This window comes from Eleutherodactylus coqui, chromosome 2 (assembly GCF_035609145.1).
Source record: "Eleutherodactylus coqui strain aEleCoq1 chromosome 2, aEleCoq1.hap1, whole genome shotgun sequence".
Taxonomy (NCBI): Eukaryota; Metazoa; Chordata; class Amphibia; order Anura; family Eleutherodactylidae; genus Eleutherodactylus; species Eleutherodactylus coqui.
In genome coordinates this window covers 276,604,466-276,617,429 of record NC_089838.1, presented here as the reverse complement: position 1 = coordinate 276,617,429, position 12,964 = coordinate 276,604,466, and the positions used below count along the sequence as shown (strand labels likewise).

At 45.2% G+C, this 12,964-nt stretch overlaps 1 protein-coding gene across 9 annotated transcripts in view; it reads right to left on the bottom strand.

The window, feature by feature from the left end:
* The window catches only part of AAK1 (AP2 associated kinase 1), a 103,880-nt gene extending 94,385 nt beyond the window's left edge, over positions 1–9,495 (bottom strand). For 3 of the 9 annotated variants that reach the window (XM_066593040.1, XM_066593042.1, XM_066593041.1), the window contains exon 1: positions 8,722–9,493. In XM_066593040.1, coding sequence (XP_066449137.1) covers positions 8,722–8,878 — 157 coding nt within the window. In that variant the 5' untranslated portion in view covers positions 8,879–9,493. Of the gene's footprint in view, positions 1–8,721 lie in introns of all 9 variants that reach the window. The other 6 variants (XM_066593043.1, XM_066593049.1, XM_066593045.1 and 3 more) reach the window with 5 other exon arrangements.
* Positions 9,496–12,964: the final 3,469 nt, after the last annotated feature.

Here is a 12,964-nt window from a genome sequence, read left to right as displayed (position 1 = left end):
ACAAACACTTCATTTTTTTTCCCCCCCATTTTTTTTCAATGGGTTAAAAAAAAAAAAAAAAAAAATTATTTAGGATTTCAACTTGTTTCTATTCTATGTTGTGTTTTTAAACGGTGCAAATAGTACTGCTGATTTTGCTAGTTTTAATGGAACGCATGCAAAATAGTGCAAGAAAGTCCAATTAACACCATTTTTTACCTACTGTCTCCAGCCCAACATCTAAAAATGCAATGAATACGCATGCAGCTGCATATTTGCTGCGCTTTTACATGATCACAGACTTTAATGAGCGATTTCGGTCTGATATGGACAAATATAGGGTACGCGGCAAATTTTTATTTTTTCCCCACATGCAAGAAGACATGTCCGAATAATGTAAGTAAATGGAGATGATGCTGTCCATATTATGTTTGTAGAAAAATAGACATAGCACCACGTCCGTGTGAGCGCGCCCTTAGATGTACGCTCTTCTGAGTAGATGCCTGCAGGTTCCGTCAGAGCCCTTCACATTATGCTATATTCTCACACCCCAGAGCAAGTTACACCAAAGAGTCTAGGACGCAACTTGTATCGCTCAGTCCACAGACACCCCCATTACCCTCGTGTAAATGGCGCTCGTGTAATATTGCCATTACAGTATAGTCATACTGGTTGCGTCAGCTTCCAAATTTTCCACAGCTGCAAAATCAGCACCCCTTACGATGTGGATTTTGTTGCGGCTTTGCTTCGGATTTAACCCTTTGCGTTGCAAAAGGTGAAATCAGCAGCAGATAATTGGATACATTGCAGTTTTTAAATCCTCAGAGCATCAATTCAGCTACGAAAGCCACATTTTTTTTTATGCACCATGTGGATGAAATTTGCTAAATCTCATTCACAAGGCTTCTACAGTAAGTGCGGCAACTTCCAGTGTGTAAAATTGACAGCATATACGTACCCCATGTGCACTTTCTGCTGCAAATAAATAAATATTTGGACTTTTTAGAAAGTAGGTGTGGTTTAGCAGAAGGGGTGGGAACTCACAGCCTGACATTTCTTAATTTACAGCACAAACCTACTCCAGCCCATTTTTTTTTTTTTAGCACCGCCAGAGATGCCAGATTTATTAATATGCCCCTTAATAAATGCGCACCCTCTTAGGCCAGCACACATCTTATTAATGAAACACCAGTATTATTTCACCTCCCCATATATGTTGCATTCTTGCATGTTTGCACATGTGATGTGTTATTCAAGAAACTACCCTGTTTCCCTGAAAATAAGACATACCCTGAAAATAAGACATAGCATGATTTTCCAGAATTTTTGAGGATGCAAAATGATTTTTCAGGCTTTTTGAGGATGCTTGAAATATAAGCCCTACTTCAAAATTAAGCCCTGCTAACAGTTAATTAAAAAAGCCAATTTAAATAGTGTCCAGGCAGCTATACATGTAAAAACATTAAACCTTTTTGAACAAAAATTAATATAAGACACGGTCTTATTTTCGGGGAAACACGGTAGTAGTCAAACGGTTTAATGCACTTATGGCCAAAAATAAAAAATAAAAAATTCCAGCCCTGCTGGATTTTTCTAGTAGCTGTATTAAGTGCACATGACATTATGTATGCAGAGCCCAAAGGTTTACCTTGCACACCATGTGACATCACCGAAACATGTCACTAGATGTCACAGGATCACAATCCGGCATTTATGAGCCTCTGTTTTTAGAGGCTTCTTGTCTGATTGACAACAGAAGCCAGTGCAACGGTAGGTGGACGGCATTATATATCCCAGCAGACTCTGTGAAACTGGTGGGCCCTGGAACAGATTGGTTGCTAGAGACATTGTCCGACAACCCCATATAAAAGGCTGCTGTTAGGAAGTTCATTCCTAATAACCAGTCTGTCTCAAATGACTACTGCGCAGATTAATCAACGGTCGCCCGCCTGACAGGAAGACAGACAATAAAACCATGATATCCCCAATCTTAACATTTGTTATTGATCAGATTTTTCTAGGCTGAATACATTGCTTACATGAATAAAAAAATCATTCAACACTAAACGCAAAAGGCTTTACTTTTCCTGCAATTTGCTTACATGTCATGCATGTAGATCTTTCAGACTATAAAACACTTTTTAGCAAGTAAAAAAAAAATAATAATAATTCTTGTTAACATGTCTGTGCATCTTATAGTCTGCAGCCGCATTTTACCATTTACAACTGTATTTCTTCCTGGTGCTGCCTGTTTGGGTCCCCAGCACAGCTGCCTGACGATATCCACATTGCTGCTGCCCCTGTCAGCTGGCCCCACGGCGCTCAGCCGCTGCCCCTGTCAGCTGGCCCCACGGCGCTCAGCCGCTGCCCCTGTCAGCTGGCCCCACGGCGCTCAGCCGCTGCCCCTGTCAGCTGGCCCCACGGCGCTCAGCCGCTGCCCCTGTCAGCTGGCCCCACGGCGCTCAGCCGCTGCCCCTGTCAGCTGGCCCCACGGCGCTCAGCCGCTGCCCCTGTCAGCTGGCCCCACGGCGCTCAGCCGCTGCCCCTGTCAGCTGGCCCCACGGCGCTCAGCCGCTGCCCCTGTCAGCTGGCCCCACGGCGCTCAGCCGCTGCCCCTGTCAGCTGGCCCCACGGCGCTCAGCCGCTGCCCCTGTCAGCTGGCCCCACGGCGCTCAGCCGCTGCCCCTGTCAGCTGGCCCCACGGCGCTCAGCCGCTGCCCCTGTCAGCTGGCCCCAATAGATAAATCAACAACTTCCAATTGCACATGGTGGCAGCACAATAATTTATAGTAATAACACCCCTCAGACCCTAGACCAGTCAGTGACACTAACCCCTCTACTTCTTCGGACCACCGGGGAAGTTTTAATTCATAGGAAATATTTTCCTCCAACGTTCTGTTATCTAAAACCTGGGTGCGTCTTTAGTCGGAAAAGTATGTAAGAAAAGTTCACAGCTCAACACGAAATTATGGCGCGTATCTCTTCCAAAACAAACACCTAAATGGAAGTAGATAAATATAGCAGCGACCACCTCGCCCAGTCTGAATTGTAACAGCGCATATTAGCACGACACGGGCTCCATTATTTGGTGTCTATTGATATGAAACTGTAGGGGCGCCTTAACCAAAAATCACAAATTCCACCATGGAATCCCAGAAAGAGTCCTTCTGTGCAGCATTGTGCTGGGGAGAAACACTGACGGAATAGTAAGTAGATAGCAATTATATGCTCTTTCAGCCTATGCTAATCCTACACAATTGTACATAAATCTGGCAGTAGCGTCCCTCAGCATACATGGTTCAACGAGCTCCATATTACTTGGAGGCATGGCAGGAAGCAAGGCCTTTATACCGTATCCCATGTGCAGGCGGATCCACACCGCATACTAATGGTGAGATTTATAGAAGCATGGTGCATACATTACAGGGACACACAACCGCCGAGGCCTACGGCACCCATAAAAGACGTAGGGGGCTTTACCATATAGCTTTGATTTCATACGGAGGTTTTTCCATCTGATTCTGTACGAATCACAGCAAAAATATTGTTTCACAAGACGCCATTTTAGGATTCCATACTGGCGTCCGTGATATCACTGCGGCAAAAAACGAGTCTTTTTCCCGTCAGCACTGCTTTTTCTCGCAGAAACATTACTGCCACTTGAAATTTTCTCGCACACGATTTTGGCGTGACTTTTTAACACGAAAGTCAACTAAAGTTATAAACGCCTTGCACGAAAACGCAAGTTTGTGCTTTGCGATGCGATAAAAAGGAGGCTACATAGGGAAACATGGGAGATTTAGGGGGAAAAAAAAAAAAAATGAAAGATAGGTAATGCTACGATTTTTTTCTTGCAACATCGCAAATGTTGAGGAAACCATTGGTTTCATAATTCTGCGTTTTCACTCACTCTCGCAACGCATGAAAATTTGTCGATTTTATCTCCAGTGTGAAGGCACTGTAACAGAGATAGTATCTGCAAACAGCAAAGCTTTCTGGAGAGTCTCTCTCATATAGGATATCCCTGTTAAAGCACAATATGGCGGCACAAGAAGCACCCTAGTACCAGCCGCAAGGTAAGCTATGTGCGGTTGTACAGCCTTGTGCATATAAGGGTACATCTGTACATTGGGTAAAGGCCGCTTCACGCCGGCATATTTGCAATGCACAGAGAACATAACCCATTGATTGCAACAAGTTTTTCCACATTTCCGTGTTTCGCGCACGCATTTCGGTCATGAAAGAAAAAAAAAAAAAAAAAGGGACTAGCTCTACTTTTCTGCACACCAAAGGAGATGCGTATTATGCTGCGTAATTCCACTGGAAAAATAACGAATCTGGAACTAATTAGCCATTTCAAACTACGAGGCTTATTTGCTGCGTGCAAACGAACATGCCCTCCGGGTGGAAAAGAGTACTATAAAAAACACCAATACGCACACAAAAAAATCATTAGTCATTCCACAAAAACTCAGCGCTGCGGTGACCGCAAATCTGTTTGCACTCGTGTGAAGGAACCCTAAATCTTACGGATTTTCTATAACAGAATGGCCGGTGGAATGTCCAGTGCAAGCGATGTGGATGAGAGGTCAAGAAATCTCATCTAGGCGCCGTCTAAAATAATCTGCAGAGAAAGGCCGAAGTCACATGACAGCATATGCGTTTTACGCATCGGGCGTTGCGTTTTTTTGCGTGTGCAACTGCATTTTTAACTGTACTTTTTGCACGTGCAATTCATGTGCAAAAAACCCGCAGTGCTGTATATTGAAATGGCTAATTAGCCTCATAGGTCCCATTTCCCTGTGCAAATGCGCAGGAAACTAGAACCTGCTGCGTATTTTTTGTGGAACAGAATTGCGCACACCAGATACACTCTAGGGAACAAATCCATTGAAATCAATGGGTTCCCTTCACCGCTTATTGCGCATGCAAATACGCGCACGTGCATTCGGCCTAATGTAACCAGCGGTGAAGATTTCAGGTCCGCAACTGGGCAGTTTATGCTGTGGATCTTCTGCACAGATTTCAGCCTCTGCAAAGCAAAAGAAGTAATATGTGACAAAGCTGTAGAATGTTCGCACGAAGAGCCGCCGCCTAAACTGCAGCACGCTTGGTTCGCTTTTTACCGCTGTGGTTTCTCTGCTTTGTGTAGCTGCATCCATGAGGCCTAAAGAGTACAAGTGTTGCCCATAGCAACCAATCAGAGCTCAGCTTTCACTTCTGAAACTGCTCTGGCAAAATGAAAGCTGCGCTGCGATTGGTTGCTATGGGCAACAAACATTGATAAACGAGGCTCTATAGGTTTAACAATACAACACTCAATGCCCTTAGATACACAAATTAATTGAAGCGATTTATGGATGTTATGCGAGAGTCATGGACGCTCAAGGAGTCAGCCATGTTGACGTCTGATCCAAACCAGTCAGTAAACAGAGGCTGACTGCAGGTTTTAGTTGTCTGCCTGCACCGTGTGACAATGACAAGCACTTCATCAAACACATTTACCTCATGTGATGGGGTCATGTGTAAAACTCCTGACAAGGCCATATTTACCAGAATGACACCCTCCAGCTAAACTGACTGGAGATACCGCCATGGAAAAATAATACAGTAACACATTGCCTCAGAAACCAGCAGGCCTCGTGTGGCAGGATGCTCCCATGGAAACGGGGCCTAGTGGGCAAGACTGCCATGTTTCACACAGAGCCTAGACATACACAAAAACACTGGTTCTGCAGTTCTGTCACCAAGAAACATTACTGCAGCTCAATGGAGGGCTATTAGTTATTTTGTGGCCACGAAGGAAGACGAATTAAAGATGTCAGCGAGTACCTAAGGGGGTTTCCAATCAGACACAACCCCTTCCAGAATGCAGAGCCTGAGGAACTACATGATGGCCATCCTTGTAATACAAGCCCACCCTGAAAGGGAGCCACTCTTAGGGCGGCTTCACACAGGTATAAGCGCAATTGTACGCGCCTCAGCGAGACGTATATATGTGCTATGAACAGGGCTTTTTGGTGCGCGCATCGGTGTATTTTACTGAGCTTTTTGCGCCCACAAGGCATGCTCATTTGCAAGTAGAAAACATAAACGCACAGATTTGAAATGGCCAATTCGTTGCAGGTGTGTTGTTCTAGGCTGGTGTCACACGGCCGAGAATCTTGTGCGAGATTTGTGCGTTGCAAGACAGACGAATATAAACCCAATTCTTTTGAATGGGTCATACACGAGCAATTTTTTTTTTCCCCCGCACCAGGATGCAGGATCTTGGTGGTGTGCACTGGCATTGCCCATTGTTTTCAATGGGGCTGGTGGCAGCATTGCGCCACATGCTAAGTGCACGCGAGTGCGATTGGAGGTTTGCCACTAAACACAATGTGAAACACTCCACGGTTACTTCCCTGAATTGATGAGACGTTTTTGATACAAAAATACCTCGCGTCCACAGTAAAATCGCACGTTGGCAAGTGTGATATCGCACTTGCCCGTGTGAAAGTAGTCTGGTACAGGGTTTCACGCATCACCTAACGTGTTGAGCACACCTTTCATTTACATCTATGAGGACCTTTGGTACGTGAATACGCAGGAAGATTGAGAATTTTCTTTTTTTGTGCGCGGATGAAATGCATGTGAATGAACCCATTAGAATCAATGGGTTCTATTCACTGCGTATTGCGAGCGCAAAATACGTGCGCGTGAAGCCGCCCTTAGGGAGGGTTCACACAGCATGCTGTGTAGTTACATCAGGGGCGTCCATCACAAATGCAGAAAACAGCTCTTTGCCAGAACCATTCACTTCCATTGTCAAACAGGCACCACTTAGTGACCCTTTTAGAAGGTTTTTGCACCTTTCCGTTATATTTGGAGTATAGAGTAGCGTAGTGGACTGCGTTATTCTATGCTCCAAATAGAACCCTGGTAAAAGGGACACCAAAGTGGTGTCCGCTTTACTAATCTAAGTGAACGATTCGGTTCTGAGGTTCCGTCACATGGGGGTTTTGGCAGTTGTGACGGAAACCTCCGATAACCAAATAGCGTATTAAGTAATGCGATGTGAACGCTCCCTTAGAGAGCGGCTCTCTGTTGTGGCTCATACAGGGAAGACCAGAGGCTTAACTTGAAGCTTCTGGGCCCCCTACTATAATGCTTTTTTTTTTTTTTTTTTTTTTTTTTTTTTAGTACTGGGCTCCCAGTATAGAGAAGAGAGGCCTTATGGCCCCCCTAAGACTCCTGGGCCCGGGTGCAACCGCATCCCCTGCACCCACTATAGTTACGCCCCTGGGGAAGACCCAAGTGGGTAGACCCCACTCTAATAGAGTATATGAATAGAGATTGCCTTTATTGTTAACGTTAGCTTACATGTGGCAGATTTGTTGCAAAATTCAGATATATAGGTTTGTAACAAATCACCAAATAGACCCAAACCACGCATACAATCTTGTGAGTCAAAAGCCTAGAATGGATTCTCCCGGAGGCACTAAGGGATAAGATCATATGGCGAGTCTCGGCCTACAGCCATGATTTATATACCTATTATTACAATAGAGAAGGATATTATTAAACAGCAGAGAATAAACAAACTCCAATATAAAACAGAAGCTCCTAGATGAGCCTAATGAACAGCCCATACACAGGTAGAGGTGGATGTATAAACTGGGTACTCCTTTACATGTTACTCATCATGGTTAGAACATGCAAGGTGAGTAAAAACAAACCAGTTTCTTGTAGTTTCATAAAATCTTAACAGAAAACGTGGCTCCCAGAGCATTCTTACGCGTTTCAAGCCTAGCTCAGCCATTAGTCATAGCATTACTAGGCTTGAAGCGATGTTCCAGTAACCACGTTGTCCGTTAATGGATTTTATGAAACTACAATAAAGCCAGTTTGTTTTTACTCACGTTGCTTGCTGGAACTTTATCCTTTGTGGATTACGCTGTACAGCCTTGCATCCTATAGGCAAAAGAGCGGGATGTGCCTTCTCTTTATGTAAAAGCTTGGTATAGACATATCTCAGGGTTTTTGGAAGTAGCAAAAGATACAATTTTGCCAGAAGTACCTAGATATTTGGAGAGAAGCAGCAATATGGGGTTCATCAAGAACAAGACAAACACCACACCTTACTCAGTACAACAGTGAGATCACTCCTGACAGTATGTCAAAAGAGCAAGACTTTATGGAAAAGTGACACAAACTAGGGAGTAGTCCATAGAAAGGCAGAGGCAAAAATAAATAAATACATTTATACAAGTCATTATAATATATACAAATAGAAGGCATCATGGTTCTTCAGATGAAGTGCAGCAAACCAGCACCTGAGCATCACTTCCTGGCTATTAAAAGGTGTAAAACATAAATACCCTGAAAATAAGACATAGCATGATTTTCCAGAATTTGAGGATGCAAAATGATTTTTCAGGCTTTGAGGATGCTTGAAATATAAGCCCTACTCCAAAATTAAGCCCTGCTAACAGTTAATTTAAAAAAAAGTCAATTTAAATAGTGTCCAGGCAGCTATATATGTAAAAAAGTTAAACCTTTTTGAGCAAAAATTAATATAAGACACTGTCTTATTTTCAGGGAAACACTGTACCTATCAAAGTAACTTAAGTATTCGGAGATGGTTGACAAGTTCAATGCATGAGGATTTGCAGATTTTACAATACAGTGGTTATACACACCCAAATATATACAATACAGTTGTTTAATTGCCCCTCAATGTCACAAAATTCCGATAATTACCTTCAGCCAAAACCTCATCCACAGTCACTTGGTGCCTCCCAATGTTAAATACTCTGCCAATGTATCCAGTGCCTAGGTTGCTTGCAGACCCCCCACCAACTCCAGGTCCAGATCCACCTAATTCACGCCGGGAGTCAAAGAACTTCTTCATGTTCATGACCCCCCAGAAAAAGACTTCAGCAGGAAAAACAATGTATCCTTTTCCTCTGGATCAAGACAAATGATTCATTCAAAAAAAAGGCCTCCCCACCCAGGTTACCAGTGATGTGAACGCCAAAATAAATAGACAGGAGGGATCTGCTGCAGCAATGCAACCAGTGAGGACAGATCCGGGTGTAAAGCCAAAAATTCCGGGTGACAACCCGAGAGAGAGAGCACTAGTGCTTCCCTAGCATTGCATCCTGCATTGGAGAGGATTGGAGGTGTCACCCATTAATAGTTACAGCAATGGGTGTAGCCTGTGCTCCCCATAGACACACATCACCAGGGTCTCCCCGATCACAAGGCAGCCGGCAGGGGAGTGCGATGCTCTGCAGCGCTGAGCTCCATGGAGCATTAGATGGGATCTCCTATATGGGGACAGCACAGCAGCTGATAACTGGGTCTTAACCAGGAAATGAACCTGAACAGGAAATGACTTAGATTTACAAAAATCCTGCCCCCTCCTCCCTATGCCGATCAGCAGCAAATAGCTTCATCATCTGCATAGAAGAGGCCCTCTCCCCGCCTCGGAGATGCTCCTTCCCAATTGCACAGCGCCGGCTCCGAGCGTGCAATGAGTGTGCAAGCAGCGGCGGTGGACGCATATTCACTTTTTCCACCCCACTTCTGCCCTAATAAGCAATTCTAGCAACCTGATTGGTTGTTTGGGCTGGCTGGCTGTGCACGAGGATAGAGTTCCAGAGATGTGCATGTGAAGCAGTGCTGAGCCGTCAGTGGCAGTGATCGGGGCTCATGTTTATGCAGTACATATGGGGTGTTGTGTGAATATGGTGCATATTACCTGTGGTGTGTTATGTGGCGCATATTAGTGTGTGGATATGTGTGTATGCAGGTATGTGTGTTAGGCGACTGCGTGATGGTGTGCTAGCATGTGGTCATGGGTGCATGTAGTTTGCGTGTTTGTGTTGTGTTAGTGTATTTAGTTTTGTGTATGTGGTACATATTAGCGTGTGTAGGCTGTGTGGTGTAGCCAGAGCATATAAGCGTGTAGTCGTGTGTATGTGGTATGTGTGGTGTACTAGCATGTGGTTGTGTGTATTCAGTACGTTGCAGCATGTGTAGGCTGTGTATGTGCTGTGAAAGTGTGTGGTCCTGTTTATGCAGTACATGTGGTGCGTGTTGTGTGAATATGGCACATATTTGTGTGCACGCGTGATGTATAGAAGCACGTGTGGCACATATTAGTGTGTGATGCATATTAGGGCTTGTTTGAGCACACAATTTAGCGTGTGTGTTTGTGCGTGCACTTTAGCATGAGTGTTTGCGCACATGTTAGTGCGCATGGTGCATATTAGCGTGCGGGGTGCATATTAGGGTGTGTGTGCGCGTGGAGTGCATATTAGCGTCTATTACCCCACACACACAACCACACACTAATATGCACTACACACGCGCACACACCCTAATATGCAGCCCGCGCGCTAATATGCACCGTGCACACATGCTAATGTGCGTGCTCAAACACGCGCTAATATGCATCACACGCGCTAATATGCACCATGCACACACACACGCTAATATGCATCGCGCGCACACAAAAATGTGCCATATTCACACACCACACGTACTGCATAAACAGGACCACGCACTTGCACAACACATACAGAGCCTACACATGCTTCAACGTACTGAATACACACAAGCACATGCTAGTACACCACACATACCGCATACACACGACCACACATACACAGAGAACCACACGCTTATATGCTCTGGCTACACCACACACAGCCTACACACGCTAATCTATACCACATACACACGACCACACCACATGTACTGTATAAAAACACTAACAACACATACACGCAAACTACATACACCCATGAGCACATGCTAGCACACCATCACGCAGTAGCCTAACATACATACCTGCATACACACATATGCACACACTAATATGCACCTCATAACACACCACAGGTAATATGCACCATATTCACACAACACACCACATGTATTGCATAAATACAAATGCCACTGACGGCTCAACACGGGCTTCACGTGCACATCTCTGGAACTCTATCCTCGTGCACATCTCTGGAACTCTATCCTCGTGTACATCCAGCCAACCTAAACAACCAATCAGGTTGCTGGAATTGCTGATTAGGGCAGAAGTGGAGTGGAAAAAGTTAATATGCCGGCGGCACAGCAAAAATCCTCAGCCACAACCGTATAGTACCCTGCCGCGCAATGCACGCTGGGTCATGTAGTCTTATGGGAGCGCTGCTTTATGAGGCATGGCCGGCGTCGGAACTACAATTCCCGAGAGGCCTCGCTGAGCCATCTGCCTGTCCTTCTGTAGCTGGGCTGTGTTGTCTTACCTGAGTCTTGTGAACATGACCTACATACTGTTGTGTGTGTGTGTGACAACACTGACCTTTACCAGCTGCAGAGCTGTCAAGCATTATAATTCAGCTGCCTATGGAATGCATGGGTCACAATATAAGAAAGAACCCTGTTAATGAATGAAACTGTGAACTCTGATAGGAATTGACCATCAATCGTGGACTATCCGATTGCAATACATCTAATAAATTATTGCGTCTGTGATTATTATATCGTTCAGCGATTTGTAGCATTTGAGATACTAAAAAAAAGTAGAAGAATGTCAAGGCCCCTCGGAATACTAGGCTTACTTCTTGAACGTCGAGGCCCCTCGGGATACTAGGCTTACTTCTGGAACGTCAAGGCCCCTCGGAATACTAGGCTTACTTCTTGAACGTCGAGGCCCCGTGGAATACTACATTTACTTCTAGAATGTCAAAGCCCCTCGGAATTGACCATCAATCGTGGACTATCCAATTGCAATTCATCTAATAAATTATTGTGTCTGTGATTATTATATCGTTCAGCGCTTTGTAGCATTAGAGATACTAAAAAAAAGTAGGAGAACGTCGAGGCCCCTTGGAATACTAGACTTACTTCTAGAACGTCGAGGCCCCTTGGAATACTAGGCTTACTTCTAGAACATCGAGGCCCCTTGGAATACTAGGCTTACTTCTAGAATGTCGAGGCCCCTCAAAATACTAGACTTACTTATAGAACGTCGAGGCCCCTTGGAATACTAGGCTTACTTCTAGAACATCGAGGCCCCTTGGAATACTAGGCTTACTTCTAGAATGCCGAGGCCCCTTAGAATACTAGACTTACTTCTAGAACGCCGAGGCCCCTCGGAATACTAGGCTTACTTCTAGAACGTCGAGGCCCCTCAGAATACTAGGCTTACTTCTAGAACGTCGAGGCCCCTCAGAATACTAGACTTACTTCTAGAACGTCGAGGCCCCTCGGAATACTAGGCTTACTTCTAGTATTGCTGGTGAAGAAATTGGTAGTTCAATTGATGGCATCGTTGGACTACCAATGTAGACATGACGACGGATTGGGGATGACACGTTAAGAAGGACAATATGATGTGTTATCTATTGGGCACAAAGAGGTTGGCAGTGCTATGGATACACTGGAGCAGTCAATGTTTTGCACTGTTATTTGGGCCCTGCGGTTGGGAGTATTTTAGGTGCACTGTGGCTGACACTTCTATGAGGGCACTGTGCTGAGCGCTCTTATTGGGAACCTAGTAGGCATCATCCATGCATCTCTGTGAAATCTCATGCCTATTCCAATGAGGTTGGATACTGGCGCATGTGCAGATAACCTCCGTGCACAATATGCACCATTATCCGACCTCATGGCACAGGCGTGAGATTTCACAGAAATGCGTGAATGACGCCTACTACGTAGAGATGAGCGAGCGTACTCGGAAAAGCACTACTCGCTCGAGTAATTTGCTTTATCCGAGTATCGCTGTGCTCGTCCCTGAAGATTCGGGTGCCGCTGCGGCTGACAGGTGAGTCGCAGCGGGGAGCAGGGGAGAGCGGGCGGGAGAGAGGGAGAGAAAGATCTCCCCTCCGTTCCTCCCCGCTCTCCCCTGCAGCTCCCCGCTCCGTGTCGGCACCCAAATCTTCAGGGACGAGCACAGCGATACTCGGATAAAGCAAATTACTCGAGCGAGTAGTGC